Source organism: Cucumis sativus, chromosome 5, assembly GCF_000004075.3.
Source record: "Cucumis sativus cultivar 9930 chromosome 5, Cucumber_9930_V3, whole genome shotgun sequence".
In the NCBI taxonomy this organism is placed as follows: Eukaryota; Viridiplantae; Streptophyta; class Magnoliopsida; order Cucurbitales; family Cucurbitaceae; genus Cucumis; species Cucumis sativus.
Window position 1 is genome coordinate 27293435 of NC_026659.2, and position 18276 is coordinate 27311710.

Below are 18276 nucleotides of genomic sequence, written 5' to 3' on the forward strand. Positions count from 1 at the left end.
TTAAACTCCCTTACCCTGGCGGAGGGAAATATACGAACCCGCCATAAAAACGTTCTAACAAATTTCTTTCCCGCGCGAGGTTTCTCCCTCTCTCTTGGTTCTGTATTCTCTCTGTCTACCAAGGGTTTTCAGATAATCCACTTATTCCATACCTCACTCTTCACCGGATTCTGCTATTCATTCTTAATCTCTTGTGATTATCTGTGCTTTCATTTTCCTTCCAATGACGAGAGCTCAACTCAAAGAACACGCGGATGCTAGTCTTGAGATAATTTCCATCGGATCCTTGTACACTGGATCATGGGACAAGAAATACTGGAGCAGCTCTAGGGTCTGTTTGTTTTGTTTTGTTTTTTTTTTTTTATCTCTCTCTCTCTCTCTCTCTCTCTGTATCTTTTGATTTATTTGCTGCTGTAATTGATTTCATTTATCGTGTTGGTTGTCTTGCAGTTTTGATTTCACCTATCTAGGTTTTATTTGACAATTTGTTTATCTCTTCAAGTGAAAAACATGCGATTCGGTGCTTGTAACATCGTTTCTTCCATTTGGAATTCTGTATTGTTTTTTCTGTTTCGGTAGCTTGAAACTGCAACTTACTGATTCCCAAACTTATCTAGCTAGGCTTTTTCTGTAGACTCAGTAACTATTAGTTGATCGAGTTGTTTACTTCACGAAGCTCAACTGATAAACTCATTCTGTGTTGTGCAAATTTGGAGTAAATTGGCTTCAGTACAAATGTCCAGTAAATCTAAGTTGCATGAGGTGGATTGCAACTCTCAGGAGAGTTAGTTATAAAGGGTTTCGATATCTAGACTGGGGAATTATGTCCACTTGGCGAATTTGTCAAATTGAGCTGCTTGCTGAACTATTACCATTCTGTTATACTTCATGTGATCGTTGTAATTACAAATGTAATATACCTGAAAAGGGCTCTTTAGACAAGAGCAGTCGTCAAAGAGATCTGGAAATATGGAATTTGGAGTTTTATGTGGTAGTTTTACTGAATTTTATGAATTATTTACGGAAGATAATTGGCGTGGGACTGATTGATTATTTAGGCGTGTCTATTTCAACCCGGCGATGTAAATAGGATGTAAATTGAGAATGGTGATTATCCCATTGTTTTTCTTTTTAAGAGACTCTTATTACAGCTTCAAGAAAGTCGGAGAAGATGTATTTAGATGATTATGGATGAGGAATCTCAACGGGGACTCGCTGTAATCATTGAATTATTGTGTAGGGTAAAGATCGATATCCCTATCCGGTTGGGTATCAGGCTGTTCGGGCTTATAATGGGATCAAATACAAAATGGAAGTTCTTGAGGGTCCAAAGGGGCCTTTATTTATGGTGTGTATGATCTCCCTATTAACCTTTGAATATCTCTGCTCTCATGTCATTGGAAAATATTTAATAAAAGGTTACATCGGCCCTTGCAGATTTTGTCCATGGATGGAACTTCATTTTCTGGTCAAACCCCTGATATTGCTTGGGAGATGTTTCAGAGGAAAGGCTGCCTCCACACTAAAATTTGGCACGGGAAAAGGTCTTCATGCAAGGTTGATGGCGCGGAGGTAGAACTTTTCTCTTTCAATCTGCCGTATGTTTGCTTTCTTAGCTTTGAATTTTTCTACGGAACCCTTTAACCGGTGGAGTCGACCACTATTAAATGAGCACTATCTTGCTGTAACATTTCTTAATTTCTAGCACTTCTCTGATCGATACTTTATTTTATTCCCACTTTCTTGACATTATTCAACCATGGTAACTCTTTTCATTCTTGATACCAAACTCAGCTTTGCGTAAATGTTCTAGTGACAAGTAATTGGATGGTAAAACTGCGGAGTTCATCTTCTCAGTTTGAATATATCACCACTGAGCAACGTCACTTTCATCGGCAAAATGCTCTTGTATCTGCACAAGAGAAATTGATTTCTTTCAATCTTAAGCGCCATGATTAACTTTCTAGCTTCTGTAGTCTATGTAGTACATATTTGAAATAATATAGCTAAATGCTGTTTATCTGGAAAACATAATTATCGCAAATCTCAGGTGCAAGTGACTTGCTTTTTTTTTTTTTTTTTTTAATTATCATGGGTTGATCTAATGGTAAAATGGGAGACATTGTCTCAAAGTAAGCTGGCTGGAGATATAAAAAAGATGAACTTGCTCCTTTTTATTTTTTCTCAAGAATGGGGCCAATTAACTATTTTACTTCAAGGTAACTTCTGCGAGATAATTGGTTAATCTTCTGGTGTTAACATAATATTACTCTTACATGCGTGCAGGCATGCAAACACCCAATCATATGTAGTATTTTAATCACAGAATATTGTATGACATGATGCAAATATACTTCTTTCTTTCGTTCTTACAATCTTTCTTCTCTCTTGATCAATTGGAGGTTTCTTTTGTAACTCCTCTGGCATAGGCTTCGGCCTCTTCTTGTACATTCACACATCAATGGAATTTGTTTCTTATAAAAAAAAAAAACAAAATCACAGAAATATCAGAACATCAGGTAACATAATTGTATTTCTTTTCGTCCTTTGTAGTTTTTTGGGTTCAAAAATCCATTTATTCAGAGGTTACTCCGGGAGCTAGTGGCAAATGTCAGTGGAACAGCAGAACTAGGCGTGCTTCCTTCAAACATATGCAATAAGGCTTCCGGATCTGCACAGACTGCAGTTGAGCATCATACTATTCATGAATGTGAAAATGTTGCACTAGTTGCTTGCCATGAAAAACCGAAGACTGCAAGAAAGAGAAGGAGTTGTCATGGAACTGAAATGGAAAAGTCACTTAATGGTACTAATCTAAAAAAAGTACGTAATCATGGTTTGAGAATTAGATCCACGACCACAAAGCATTTAAGCTCAGCCTTTGCCAATGAAGTGAATCAAGGTTTTTGTGGTAAGTATGTAAAGAAACCAATTAAAGATTGTTCCTTTACTGTTTGTTTCTCATTAAAAAAAAAAGATTGTTCTTTTACTATGTCAAAAAGAAAAAAACAGTTCAGCAACGTTTTTGGCAGCAGTACATGTAATGTCTGAAAGAAAGGATAAAGAATCTGTAAGTTGCCAGCCAAATTTGGATTTCCGTGGTAATTTTAACATCTTTGTTCATGCCTCAGAGAAAGCTATGTGCGTACAAGAGAAGGTTGCTGTATCTGAGTCCACTCAAGCAGCTCACAATGTGTCCATTGACGAAAAACATGTGAGATTATATTCTTTTTGTTCACTTGTGAACTTCCTCGTTTGCTTTTTTAATTTAATTTAATTATTATTATTTTATTTATTTATAAACCACCGTTTACATTTAGGCTCTTATTCACATTTTAATAGATATATAGACCACAGAAGCAGAGATCATTTTGAGAAATGAGTTTTATATTCCTTTTGTCAGATTTAGAAATTGTGATTGTTCGAAACGCTCTTAACTTCATACAGCATGATAGGTTATCAATGGAAAAATTGGAAGGTATTAGTCTAGAAATGGAAACAGATGGTAACAGTGCAGATGGTTCTATTCAAATGTTGTATTGTCCAGATACTGAAGACAGTAATCATCACGCTTCACATACTTCAGGTATAAAGCAAGGTCTTCTTGACCTATCAATTTTATTTTATTTATTTGACAAAACATAGGCCTGTTTATATATTGTCTTTTTTATTTCAAAATTTTATTATTGGATGCAGTTACTGTTGAGTCTGCTCCTGTAAGCACGGAAAAGAAAATTCTCAATCAGCATGAATTCATCATACCTGAAGAGTTGGTGATGGACTCCCATTCAGAAGAGATTTTCTCATTGGACACAAACTTAGGCTCCAACAAAAATGATTTTGATTCAGTAGGTCAAGACATGGTGAAGTCGATGATGACTTTTTTGCTTCCACAAGCAATTCCTCTGCTTAAGGAAAATTCTGGCAGGAAAGAGATGGCCACTTCTAATATGGAAAGGTTTATTTGTGGTAATTTATAAATAACCTGCGCCTACTGTAACTAACCTCGACTTCAATGACATGTTAGTTATGTGTGCATGTGCAAGCTTTTTAACTTTACTTAAATATATTTTGGTTCATCCGCAGATGGAAATACAAAAAATGTATTGCCTATAGAGATAGATGGAGAAAAACAGGAATACATGCACATACAATGTGGGAGTTACGAATTTGCTGTCCCAAGTCTTAAGTTCTCCAAACACGGTCTTGATAATCATGAGGGTGAGCATCATGATGACCATGCAAACATTAATTGCAACTTCTCTTCTATTGCAGACAATGGTCAAGGTAAGGAAGATATGCAACCTATTGATTCTTGTGAACGCATGAATGATGAGTTGGTAAATGATCATGAAGCCACTGGAAACAAGAAGTCCTCTGACAGTGAAAGTGGCGGAAATTTGCGTGGAACATGTCAGGACGATAATTTGTATGTTTCCGAATGTCCTCCCAGCACCTCTTCTGGTAGAGTGCTTTCTGATGAAACCATGCATAATAACAAAAAGACTGATGGATGCCCATTATATCTTGAAAAGAAAACTCCTAAAGTCCATGTAGAAAGCCATGTTGATGAGCAACCTTGTTCAAGTGGATCCTCTTCTCAACTCTTGCACGGTGAGATTTGTTATCATGCATACATCCTTCTTCACCTTAGCAATTTAGTTAGTACCAATCATTCACTAACGAAAACACCATTGCTATAAACTACATCTGTACTTTAAGGGCATTTCTGTGACTTACTACTTCATGTTAATTAAATTTGATATCGAAGTGCAAATTCCTTTACAACCAATTTATTAACTATGAAAATCTATTAATTGATGCTATGCCATCTTTTTTCAGCTAAAAATGCAAATGATTCAAGTGTAAAAACCTCCACATGTTCAGAGGCATTAAATAAGGAAGATACTGTAGGACAAGAGGCTGCGGGAATGGATACTTTGCCATCTTCTCAAACTCCAAACATTGTGTACCGTAGGAGAAAAGCTCAAAATGTGTCTCATTTGGGTAAAGAATACAAACGGCAATCCAATGAAGGTTATGATACTAGTTGCTTGGGAAAATATTTTGGTGCTGAAACGTCTTCCCTGAAATCTCCACATTCTTATGATATCAATCTTTTCTCTATACCTGAAAATCAACAAACAGAAGAATTACGTTCTGAACATCCACTTCGAGAACAATCTCCAATTGATTGCAGTTATAAAACTACTATGAAAGCTGAAGCAGGATTAGAAAAAAGATGCCATCACAGTCCTACATTTGACGTAGATGAAGCATCAATTAGAGCCAACAAGAGTCATGATTCAGGACTTCTAGAAAAACCTGTTTTGAAGGAAGATTTGGAAGGTTGTATTGACGAGGGAATGATTCAGCATAATAATGTTTTGAGTATAAATAAATATGAGTTATCTCAAGAGATGGGGGCAACCCTCAGAGACGACAGTAAGAATTCTTATCCTTCTTGCAATGTGGAGCTCTATCGTGAGGCAGAAGGAATGTCAAAAATAGTGGGATCTTATTTGCACCCTTTGCCTGTATTATCGGTTTTCCTTAGCAACATTGAGAATGTAATCCACATATGCGTTTTGTGTGGTCTTTTGGTGGAAAAGAACAGAACAGTCATTACTTACACGGTGGAAGTGAAAGAACCAAAGGTAGGATACCCATCCTTGGTTGGCCACACGACAGTACTGATGCCAACTCTAGAAGATTATTTGGGTAAAGAAGTGAGTCTTATCTTTATAACTTCCTTCAGTTAATTTACGGTGTTGGACTTTCCTTGACACGGAGGATTTAATTCTTTAGTTTATGTTACCAAGATTGCAGTAGAGCGAACAGGTTTCCAATTGACTCCAGGTGGCAACTATCTTGTTTTAATTGGTGGCATTAGAACACCTTTTTGCAGGTTGTGAGCATTTTCATGAAGTTTAAGTACGTATTATTTTAACAACAATATTATGAAAACTAATACTGAAAAGATATTCCCAGGACAGGGAGTATAAATTGTCCATGCTCTACATGTACATCTGGTGAGTTTGAAGAGAATGTGGTAAAGATTGTGCAAGTTAAACACGGCTACGTATCAACCATCACAAGCTTGAGAAGTACCGACATTCTGCATTGTATATTGGTCTGTGAACCTGACCAGCTTGTTGCTGTTGGAAGAGGTGGACGTCTGCATCTTTGGGTCATGGACCCAACTTGGGGGTGTGTTCCATCGGAACTAACCATTTTTTAATTTTTGTTTCCACATATAAAATTGATGTCTGATAATAAATGAATGTGCAATTAATTCTTCCCTTCAATTTAGATACAAGATCAATATGCATCATAATCACTCAAATGATTGATTTGGAAAACTTAAGATTCAAGTTATTCAGTAAAGATGAACCCCCTCATTTTGTATACATATTGTTATTGCTGCAGTACTTTGAGATTGCAGAGCGTTGGTGGTGTACTGGTTCAATGGAATATTTAAATATATGCTCGTTTGAATACTGCATTAGTAACACGTTAAAATTCCAGCTGCAATCTAAATGACAACACGTTTAAATACTGCATTAGTAAGCTTCCACGGTTTTTGAGCTCTATTTTCTCTAATGATTTGTGGCTATTACTTAAGGGAAGACTTTGGGTTGAGGTTGTCCCTTTGTCTGTCATTAGATTGGCAGTATAAACAAAATTTAATGTACAATGTTAAATAATTGGCTCTGGCTTTATTATTCTTCAATTGGTAGCTCTGCAATTGTTCATGACGCACTATACTAACTAGTTCCATTTGCTCAGATTAATGATTTCACTTAAACCATGTATAGAGAAAAGCTGATTCGAGCCTAATATCTGCTTTTGCAGCAAACAGATGGAAAGTCATATCATACCATCCGTAAACCACATATCTCCTAATTTGGTGGAACTTAAAGGGATCCCAGAGTTTTCCAATTTGGTTGTAGGGCACAACGGTTGTGGTGAATTCAGTTTATGGTAGGTCCATGGACAGTTAGAAGTTTCTCATAAAGAACAATTATCGTTATCATTTCATTTTTGTTATAGTACTGGTCTCATTTCTTTAGTAAGCCTGGCTTGCGTTCTCTTCTAGTTAAACTGAAGATGAACTAATCTAGTGTGTCAAAGGTTTGCTGTAGGTGTTTTTGCGTATATGTTGTGAACTGTGAAGGAAAATTTGTTTTTAAACATAAGTCTTGTTCAGTGATGTTGACACTTAGCCACGTGGGAGTTTATGCTGTCTTCGGATAGAATTGAAAATTCAAACTGAAAGTTAAGCCTACAAAACTTAGTTATGGTCATGATCAGTGCCTTATTGGCATTACAAACTGTATTATCTACAGTGAAAAGTATATAGGAAATCAGTTAGGAACAAAATTTTGTTGATTTCGTGTTATCATTTTGTTAAAACTATCTCAGTCATCAAATACAACCATTTCTCTGTACTGGTAATCAAACAGGCCTAAGATAGGGATTTGAATAGGTTGACTACTTTATATGATGGTTAAGTCAAATTGATATTGCGGTTGTTTTGGATGTTTGCTAGATCTAAAAGGTACCTTCATTTGTTTTAGGGATATCCGAAAACGTGCTCTGATGTCTCGTTTCTATATGCCGAGTGCCTCAGTTAATAAATTCTTTCCAATTAGTTTGTTTAGTTGGAAAAGAATGGAAAACCTTGCCAGGAAGTGTAATTCAAGTGACTATGTTAAAGAGCTGTTGTGTGCAACGAGTATAAGCTCAAGGAACACCGAGGAACATTCGTCATTTCAACCGAACGACACTGCGATATGGCTTTTTGCCTCAACCATGTCAGATTATCATGTTTCAGATGAATATCTATCGATGGATGGTCAGATTAATCATGCAGAATTTTGGAAACTAATGTTACTTGCTAACAGTACGGTGACATTTGGTGCGGAGCTGGATTTAAGGTAGTGTGCTATAATAAGTTCAAACTTACAATAACATTTTAGATTTACAATTCCAGAAGATAATTAATTTGTTCTGCAGTTTCTAAACGCTTCTTTAACTTTCTAAGTAAGACTAAAAGTAGATACTTGGATACTAATTAGTTAGTAGTTTGTTAAGAGAATGCAACTTAATTGTAATATGTAACAAAAGAGAATGCAGCTTTTTCATTTCAGCCTAACTGAGAATTCATCATATTCATTAATTTTGTTTCTAGCACGGTTATATGTTTTAGTGTTTATCTTTTTCACTTTATAGAGCTTCTGCCATTGGAGCATCAGCTGGCCGAGGTATCATTGGGACGCAGGATGGCCTAGTTTACGTCTGGGAATTGTCTACAGGAAATAAACTGGCCACTCTTCTTCGTTTCGAAGGTACTCACATTATAGCATTGGTGACCGAAGCTTTCCTTAGTGTGCACTATTCTTTGTGAAAAGAGTTCATCTCTCCAAGTAATATACTGAAAATATTTCCATAATTCTCACAACTCATCGAGAGAAGAAACAAAAAAACAAAGAGTCAACACTCATCATACTTCTCTTGACAGTTGTGAAGTTTAAACACGATAACAAATCAAAGACAAGCTTTAAGAGTTAGGAGGTGGAATATGAAATCTGTTTATCATCATAATAGTGCCATTTCCCATTGTATCTTTCAAAAGAAGTTTCGTTTCCAGTGCTACTACTATTATTATTTCTCATATATATTTTTGTTCAATACAGGTGCAAATGTTGTTTGTATTGCAACTGACAATAAAGAGACAGGTGTAGTGGCTGTAGCGGCTGAAAATAGGCTTCTGGTATATCTACTTTCATCAGATACGAAAAGGTAAACCATAAATGGCCTACCACTCAAGAAAATTACTTGTAAATTGCAAAACATTATCATAAAAAAAAATGTCTTAGTTTTGAGTTGGTACCTGTCATGATGTTGATATATGACAAATGTTGGATTTGTTGTGACATAGCTACGTGTGAGCCGACGATAAGTGTACATAATCATTCATGTATGAAATAAAGAAAACAAAATTAGTGTAACTTCTGTATCGACAAATTAACCTTTCTAGATGGGGCATAATCGATATGAATCTTTAGTCAATTCATGCTGATTGAATTCACTAATTGTTAATAAATCTTGTTTCTAATTTTCTAACTTTTAAAGTTTAAATTCATCCTAAATTTGAATCTCACAGGTTGTCTAATTTCTATTGGGTAGGGCCAGAAATTAGAATACTAATGTTGATCAAAATAAGGCTAGCAATTTACAATTGTTACAAGTAATTTTTGAGCAAATATTATAAGTAATTTCTGTTAAAAAAGTAAACAACATAAAATAAGAAAAGAAATAACAAGGTATAGATAGCACCTTAGGCTTATGAGCCTAGGAAAGAGTTTGTGTTAGGCTATATGAACGTGTTTATTATCAACCAATATAACTAATGGGATGTCTTGTGCATGTTTGTGGTCCAAAGCATCACCTTTGGGACCAAAATGGTTCCAAAAAAGGATGCTTGGCGACCGACCCTAGCCAAATGCAAAACAAGCATGCCTCTCGACTCGATAGGTTGTGTGATTATCCTAAAGTGACTTTGAAACTAGACAAAACAATCTAAGTCAATCATCCCTATTAATGGATTAGCGTGGTTTCATAGAAGGTAACTTGAGTTTTGAATCATACTCTTAAACTTTTACATTCTTTCACTTTCTTACTTATACATTGAGGATGAAGTGTCCGTATTATTATTAATTTTTTTTCTGTCGATCATATTCTTCTATCCTATAAACAAATTTATTATGGTGTCATTGCATAAACAAATTTATTATTACTTTTTTGGTGGGTAATAAATTCATTATTATATTTGGTGTGTAATATGAATTTGTCCAATGTTTAAAAGAATAAGAGTTGCAAAAGCATTTGTAGCATTTTCCAGTAGAATTAGCATACTGTCAAGTAACAGAGACTCCAATACTTAGCACTAAACAGTTGCTTACCCTTAAAAAAAAGGGAAAATATAGAGATGACAGTGTACTTAGGTTGAGGGTAGCCCAGTTACCCCTTCCGTGAAAAAGGATATAAATCAACTACGAAAATCGAGACTTAACTTTCTTCTTTTGGCCAACACACGCACTCCTAGGCTTTCTTCGGCTTATTATACACTCTCAACTTCTCACATCCTCAACTCCTCAACTCCTCAACTTCTCAACTCCTCTACCCTCTAAATAGAATCAAAGTTGAAAAAGAAACGAACATACTGAAAAAATAAAATAATATGAAATATTTATTTAGTTTGACATAAGTTTAGTAAAAGAAATGAATGGATAAAAAAAAGGGGTAGTGAGTGGAGAAAATTGATTGGGTTTGGTGCAATAATCACAATAATAAAAAAAACATTAAATAGGGAAAAACGCTTTGAGATGAGCCGAGTGGGCTTTTCGGATCGGGTTGGTAGTTGCCAGTTGGGCGCTGGTTGGTCCAACTCCTCCAAATTATCAATCTTTTTATTTATTGCGTTTGCCTATTTGGACCAATCATTGTCGGCCACGTCTCTCCTCCATCCTACTTATATTTAATATCCTCAAACCAAACCAAAGCAACGAACAAACTCTCTTCCTTTCTCTTTTTTCCCATTGTCTTGCTGTACGACACGTCGTTCAAACACGTGTCCTCTTTTGTCGACAGTTTTAAATACTCTTTCAGAATTTACAAATGCAAATTAATTTTATTACTGTCTTTTCTTCTCTATAACCTAAATTATTGCAACACCCATCCTTATGAAATTCAATATCTAAATATGTAGATTTCAATTTAATGACTATATTTTTATTTCTTGATCTACTCATCGTAGTTTTCATAGGTTCAATTTATTGTTTAACTTTTTATTTTTATTTTTATTATTATTATTATTACCATCACCATCATTATTATTATTATTTTTTTATAAATTTAGAAAACATGAAAATTATTGTTATTATTGAATAAATTTCAATAAAATTTAATTTTAAGAAACATATTAAAGGTTTTCATAAAAGCAAATAAGAGACTAGAAGGTGATTGTAAATGGGAATGAAGTTTATTATAAGTGTTGTTTTTTTCTTAAACAAATTTATCTAACTCTTAATTCTTATTTTCTTAAATATCCCAATTTTTCCATTTTAAGTTAGAAGTTTGTTTGGTTTGACTATTTTTAAAATACATTTCATAAATTATTTTAAGTGTTTATTAACACTCTAATTTTTTTTATAAACTTTGAATATTAGAAAATAACTTATTTAATTCAATGACTTCTATATATAAAAAAAAAATTGTTGTTTTCATCTAACAATTTATGATTTATGTGAGAATTTGTGATTTATTTGATTTTTCCTCTTGTCTTTTGTTGCACATTTAATGTTTGGCTGTTGTTTTGGTTGTATATATCTTCAATAATGTGATGATATATACACACACCCACAAAAGTCAACTGCTTCCAAATTCAAAGCTATCTTCAAAAAGTTTTTGCTTATGATTAAGATATATTTTTAGCTCTTTCCAACAATTTTTTTTTTCTATTTCATATTTTTTATAATGAATGAGAGTATTACTAATTTTGGTTTAAAAAACTTCTGTTTGATTTAAGATAACCTCTTTTCAAATTCAACAATTTTATGGTGAGATTTTGAGCTTTTGATAGTACTCTCATATGTTCTCCATTGTTTTGTTACAATAAGCTTCACATTCATTTTAGTTTTGAGTATTCATTGTATTTATGAGTGCTAAGTTTAGATGAATTGATGTGGAGTTTTTTTGTTCGATAAGTTTATTGGTTGGTTTTGAATGTTGCTCAAGTGGAAGTTTGTATGCTTTTATCACTTTGGTCTTTCATTAGTTTAATTTTGATTGATCACTTTAATTATTGAGTTGATATATTTAATCTAATTAATATTTGTATTTATTAAGTGCTTTGGGGGTTTTCAATACACAAGCCATTAGATTTTGGTAATGAGGGAGCACAAGCCATCACATGAAAGTCGTAGTCAACTAGGTACGTTCTCATGATGTTAGGAGTACTGAAAGTTTCCTCAAATAGAATAGAAATGTGTTGACTAACAAAAGTTGTCGAGATGCTATTAGAAGCGTTGAAAGTCTCTCCTCAAGTAGTAGCGTTTGGAATGCTAGAAGGTCTCCTCAGGTGGAAGAGATTTGCTGACTAACTAGTAGAAACATTGTCAACATATATGTTTACTATCGACACCATAAATATATCATTTGACAAGTACGATTTTATGATATTATATACAAGGTGTCAAGAGATATCTTACATGTCGACACTACTTGTTATAGCGTTTGACAAATATTCTCTTGACGTTATCCATACACTGAGGTTGAAAACACACATTTTTCTTCATCAAAAAAGCTTTTTCGACATTTACTTGGGATTTTTGGACAAAGAAAAATACTATTATTATTTTAGTGTGAACACCATATTACATTAATTAGAAAAAATAGATGTTTTCAAATTCAAAGAAAGCTCACAGTGTCCATATTACTTAAATGCAAAACTTTCAAATGTTAGTTATAATCTATCTTGGAATTTTTTAGCACATTAGTTAAATCAACTATACTATTGAAATTATGGGCAAAATATACTATACGATTGATTTATATGATATTCAAATCCTAAAATCTATATCGAATAAAACAAACATCTTCGTTTGGTAGGACGGATTAAAGGGGTATTTGAGTCCCAACTTAAAGCTGCCAAAGACTAGATTATTATACCCTAATCCCATAAACTTCAACTAAAATGTTGGTGTTTTAACATTTTCTATTTTTTCTACTAATTTTCTCTCTTTCATCTTTTTTTCATATCCAAACAAAAATATAGTTTGAATCCTAAAAACAAACCATTATAATTTACCTAAACTATGATAACTCATAAACCATAATAACCCATTTAATTAAGGTTTAAATACTACTTGAAACTTTACTCTATACTCCACATTTTCATCCGTTATGAAAGTAATTGCAACACTTCTCGTCATTATTCTTCTTTCGTTTTTAGTTTGTTGTTAATATATAACTATGCATATATATATATATATATATCTATTTATAATCAATAACAGGAATAACTATACATACATACACAACTTTCTCATATGTTATAAGACAGTTTATATTCATATTAGGAGAATTAGGTTTGCCAAAACCCTAAATGCTTTCGTGCCGTGGAATTGCGTATAGTTGAAGAATGGAAACAACAAATATGCAAACAAAAATCTTAACTTCCATAATATTTCGTGTTCTCTTTAAAAGCAAATAATGTTTTTCTTCTGCCCCAAATATTATGATTCAAACTATGGTCACCAATTATTTCCTAAATAATGAAAAATTTTAAAGACATAAATCATTCGGTGTTCCTTGCAATAATTTCTCTCATAAATTAGAAAATATTATACATATTTATAAAGTTTTGACCCACACATATATATAGGTCAAACAATGGTGTACAATGTGGTTTTAAGACACCTTATGTGTGCTTGTGGATACATTCATGTCACATGGCTCTTATTTAATTCCTATACTTGTCGGTTTATACATATACTATTAATAAATCATATTTGATCATATCAACGCATGAACATGTTCCAACCGATAAAGTATGTGATTTCTCGACTAAATTTATAAGCATTTGGAAATGGGTGAAGATTCAAAAATTGATTAATATATTAACTTACTATAATTGATGTTTTAATTATATGCCCACTTTACTATGTTCAAATTTAGTAATAATTAAGATTTTCTATAAGATAACTAAATATATGAAAATAGTTTTTTTAGTTACATTTTAACTATATGCCTTAACTATGGGTATGGGAGATGGATTGAGAAAATTGAAGGTTAAGGGCATATTTATTAACAAGTTGAATGAATATTGGTTATTGGTTAGTAGTCAAAGTATTTTCAATTGACTATTGCAAAATTTATTATGAAAAGGACAAATAACAAACATTTGTTTAATATCCCATTTTTTTGCATTACAATCTTATAAAATAAAATTAATAGCCAAAGTATTATTTCAATCAAAATTTAAAATAATCCATACTATTGAGTAATTATATAATAATCAATATTTTCTGCCTATTTACTTGAAAACATTGTGAATGCTTTAATTCATCAAGTACAATAACATTTCTCTTTATTAATTAGAAGAGATCGTAATAATTCTTATATATGTTAACAAATTTAATTTTTTAAACCAAACATATTTATATATTTGCGTGAATGTTTTCCAATATAATACAGTAAGTCAACTAATTAGTATAAATATTGTTTTTAAGTAAGTGATTCAGACCTCTAACATCTAACGGTCGAACCTAAAATAGACAAACTTTAGTATATTTGAACATCAATGTATGTGTCACTCATTCTTGATGTATAAGCCAAATATAATAGCCAATTTAGCATAGTCTTATGGGTAAGACAACTAATATTATTCTAAAAGTAGATAATCTAATCTTCCAACTTTCCAATGGTTTTTTTTTTAGGAAGTGAACTCTTTAAGGGTTGATTAATATATATATATTAGCAAACCATGAAGTGCTATAGTTAAGTCAAGGCCATAGACCATTTCTGTTTTATTATCATGTTTGTTTTGTAATTAATTGAATACATGATTGATTGTGAAGATTCAAACATATTATCTATACGAAAGAGTGAAGAGTGAAGAGTTCGTTCTTTTTTCCTCCATTTTTTTTATAGTATTAATGAAGTAACGAATTAAGAAAACACAGTAGTGCAAATGAAGGTGATTTAAGTATTGTAAATATAACTCAAAAGATTGAGATATAATTTAGTAAGAATAAAATTTAATTATTATTTTAGGAAGATTGTATAACTAAAAAAGTGCTTAGTTATTGTAATTATTTTTTATGTAATTAATAATGGAAGGAAAAGGCAACAAAAAAGGTGGAGGAGGACACTACATGAATTACGAAAACGCCGCAATAAATTAATTAGTAGATGAAAGACTTTCAATAGTGCAACAAAGTAGTTTAAAAGGAAAAAAAAAGAAGGTAAAATCATGAATATTATTGAAAAAAATTTGTGAATGGAAATATCCTCTAAAATGTTGATATTGTTGGATACTTTCACAAAAAAATTATGAAAATAACAAATTAATAATAATAATAAAAAAAGGAACGTTTATACTTCCTTTAATAACTTTGTATTTATTTTAATTATTAATCTTAATCCAAAAGTATTGATATTTATGGTTGATTTTGTTTGCTATATTTGGACAATTTTATAATATTATGAACAGTAAAAAAAACTAATTTGAAATGGTTTAAAGATTGATGAAGAAAAAATGGTTGAAGTCTCAATAGTAGTGAAAATGTGTATGGATAGCATGAGTAATGAATATTAATTAAATAATTGAAAATTTAATTTACTTCATGAAAAGAGTAAGGATATTAAATTGTGGATGAAAATTGAAGAGGATGACTAAAACACAAAGATATTAATTTGATGAAACTTTAGATGAAAATTATAGGAAGTAGAAAGTTGTGTATGGAAATTGAATAGGATGGAAATGATATAAGATATGAGATTAAAGAGATGGGAGGTAGTGGTATGAGATGATTTGAATTAAAATATAAAGATATTATGAAAAATGAAAAAGGGATTGAATTAATAGAAAAGTTAAGTGGGCGTTGAGTGACGTGAAGTGGTTCATTTAATCGCCTCATCTGCCTCCTTCATTGCCCTGCCTGCCTCCCTTCTCTTTATATCTCTTCATTTCCTTCCCATTCATTCTTACATCTCTCTCATTAACCTTTCTCTTTTTTTTTTCTTCTTCTTCTTCTAATTAATTCTCTCAATATGCCTCCAATCTTGCCGGATTTCTCTACCTCCGTTAAGCTCAAGTATGTCAAACTTGGCTACCAGTATCTCGTCAACCACATTTTAACTCTCACTCTCATCCCTGTCATGCTCGCCATTTTCATCCAGGTTCTTCGTATGGGTCCTGATGAAATTCTCAATCTCTGGAAATCTCTCCATTTTGATCTCATCCAAATCCTCTGTTCTTCTTTTTTCATCATCTTCGTTGCCACTGTCTACTTCATGTCCAAACCCAGAACCATTTTCCTCGTTGATTACGCCTGCTTCAAACCCCCGGTTACTTGCAGAGTTCCCTTCTCTACTTTCATGGAACACTCTCGTTTGATTCTTAAAGATAACCCCAAGAGCGTTGAGTTTCAGATGAGGATTCTTGAGCGTTCTGGTCTTGGAGAGGAGACTTGTTTGCCTCCTGCTATTCATTACATCCCTCCTAAACCAACTATGGAAGCTGCTAGGGGTGAAGCAGAGCTTGTCATTTTCTCTGCTATGGATGCTTTGTTTCAGAAAACAGGGCTGAAGCCTAAAGATATAGATATTTTGATCGTGAATTGCAGTTTGTTTTCGCCTACTCCGTCTCTCTCGGCTATGGTGATTAATAAATACAAGCTTCGTAGTAATATCAAGAGCTTTAATTTGTCGGGGATGGGTTGCAGTGCAGGGCTGATCTCCATTGATTTAGCTCGTGATTTGCTTCAAGTACATCCTAACTCAAACGCTGTGGTGGTTAGTACTGAAATTATTACACCTAATTATTACCAAGGAAACGAGAGAGCCATGCTTCTCCCTAACTGCCTTTTCCGTATGGGCGGTGCCGCGATTCTTCTCTCGAACCGCCGGTCTGAGCGTCGTCGAGCCAAATACAGATTGGTTCACGTCGTACGAACTCACAAAGGAGCCGACGACAAAGCGTACCGTTGCGTATTCGAGGAACAAGACAAAGAGGGTAAAGTCGGGATTTCGCTTTCTAAAGATCTCATGGCTATAGCCGGAGAAGCTTTGAAATCCAACATTACAACCATCGGACCACTCGTTCTTCCAGCATCGGAGCAGCTGCTTTTCCTTTTAACTCTAATCGGCCGGAAAATCTTCAACCCCAAATGGAAGCCGTACATCCCGGATTTCAAACAAGCGTTTGAGCATTTCTGTATCCACGCCGGTGGACGGGCGGTGATCGATGAACTTCAGAAGAACCTACAACTGTCGACGGAGCACGTGGAAGCTTCAAGAATGACACTTCACCGGTGGGGAAATACATCGTCGTCTTCACTTTGGTACGAATTAGGTTACATTGAAGCTAAAGGAAGAATGAAGAAAGGAGATCGGATTTGGCAAATTGCATTCGGGAGTGGGTTTAAATGCAACAGTGCTGTTTGGAAATGCAACAAAACAATCAAAACTCCGATCGATGGACCATGGGCTGACTGCATCGACAGGTATCCGGTTCACATTCCTGAAGTAGTCAAACTCTAAGAAAATTCCACAAATTTAAAAACAAAAATTTGAAATAATTAACACCCAAAAAAAAAAAATCAATAAAAACAGAAGAAAAATATGGAGTTTGGGGTTTTAGCATAATCATCTGCCAAAATTTGCTTCCTTTGTGATGTATTTATCTATATGGAAACTCTCTCATTTGTCTACGGGCTGTGACACCATATATTTCCACTTGTTTTTTTTCTTCTTCTTCTTAATCCTAAATGGATTTGCATAGATGGAATTAATATTGTGTTTGTATTCATCAATTTAAGGTATGATCCCATTTGTAGTTTAGAAGGAAAAAAAAGGGTATAAAACTTGTTGGTTCTTGGTTTATTTTATCTTCATCATTTGAATTTTGAATTTTTTCTTTCTTTTTGTTAAATTTGGAAACTCATGTTCTTATGTTTGGTCTCCACGAATATTGGGGAGTAATCCTTAAATACATCACTTATTATTTTGCCGTCCACTCCAACCACATAACAACTAAAATAGAAAACAAAATTAAGAAATTGAAGAATTTTCAACCAACTATGATTAGACAATTGAGGTTAAATACACAAAAATACTTTTTTCAAAAAATAAATAATCTTAGACATTAAAGGAATGTGTGTTTTCTAAACTATTTTTCTTGAATCTGTTCGTGCAGTAATAGTAACCATCGAATATAAATAGTAGATTAAAAAGTTTTTGGTACAACAATCTTATTCAAATTTAATCACCTTAAATTGGTGTATTGAAGGTTGTATATATAAGTAGGTTTTTAAAAAGTATTTTTCTTTTAGTAAGTAAATGATAGACACCTATTTTATTTAATGATAAGTTGAATATCATGAATAATAATGTAGTCAAACTGTAAATACGAACAGTGATAGCCTTTTCAAGAATAATTCTATCTAATATTTCTACCAAACAAATGTAAATAATTATATCCAACAA

General features: G+C 33.2%; 2 protein-coding genes across 3 annotated transcripts; both read left to right on the top strand.

Annotated features, from left to right (window-relative positions):
- Window positions 1-43: 43 nt before the first annotated feature.
- Window positions 44-9075, top strand: LOC101212926. 2 transcript variants are annotated; one of them, XM_011657473.2, is made up of 15 exons: window positions 44-331; window positions 1241-1348; window positions 1438-1572; window positions 2554-2911; window positions 3132-3214; window positions 3448-3586; window positions 3697-3969; window positions 4087-4614; window positions 4843-5729; window positions 5823-5908; window positions 5992-6210; window positions 6856-6984; window positions 7581-7940; window positions 8236-8351; window positions 8700-9075. In XM_011657473.2, the coding sequence occupies exons 1-15, from the start codon at window positions 224-226 to the stop codon at window positions 8807-8809; spliced, it is 3639 nt and encodes a 1212-aa protein (XP_011655775.1). In that variant the 5' UTR covers window positions 44-223; the 3' UTR covers window positions 8810-9075. The 2 variants fall into 2 exon arrangements, with proteins under 2 accessions (XP_011655775.1, XP_031742017.1); XM_031886157.1 differs by having other exon boundaries at window positions 4276-4614.
- A 6685-nt stretch (window positions 9076-15760) lies between these two features.
- Window positions 15761-17684, top strand: LOC101218433 (3-ketoacyl-CoA synthase 6). Its single transcript, XM_004135042.3, has one exon. It carries the CDS (start codon window positions 15841-15843, stop codon window positions 17329-17331), a length of 1491 nt encoding a protein of 496 aa, XP_004135090.1. The 5' UTR covers window positions 15761-15840; the 3' UTR covers window positions 17332-17684.
- The last annotated feature ends 592 nt before the right edge of the window (window positions 17685-18276 follow it).

Bases quoted from the DNA above. Each gene is read 5' to 3' on its own strand.
- LOC101212926 (XM_011657473.2), top strand. From the start codon at position 224: ATGACGAGAGCTCAACTCAAAGAACACGCGGATGCTAGTCTTGAGATA. The intron at 3,970-4,086 runs GTAATTTATAAA...GTTCATCCGCAG, and splicing joins TATGGAAAGGTTTATTTGTG to ATGGAAATACAAAAAATGTA. The intron at 7,941-8,235 runs GTAGTGTGCTAT...TTCACTTTATAG, and splicing joins GGTGCGGAGCTGGATTTAAG to AGCTTCTGCCATTGGAGCAT.
- LOC101218433 (XM_004135042.3), top strand. From the start codon at position 15,841: ATGCCTCCAATCTTGCCGGATTTCTCTACCTCCGTTAAGCTCAAGTAT.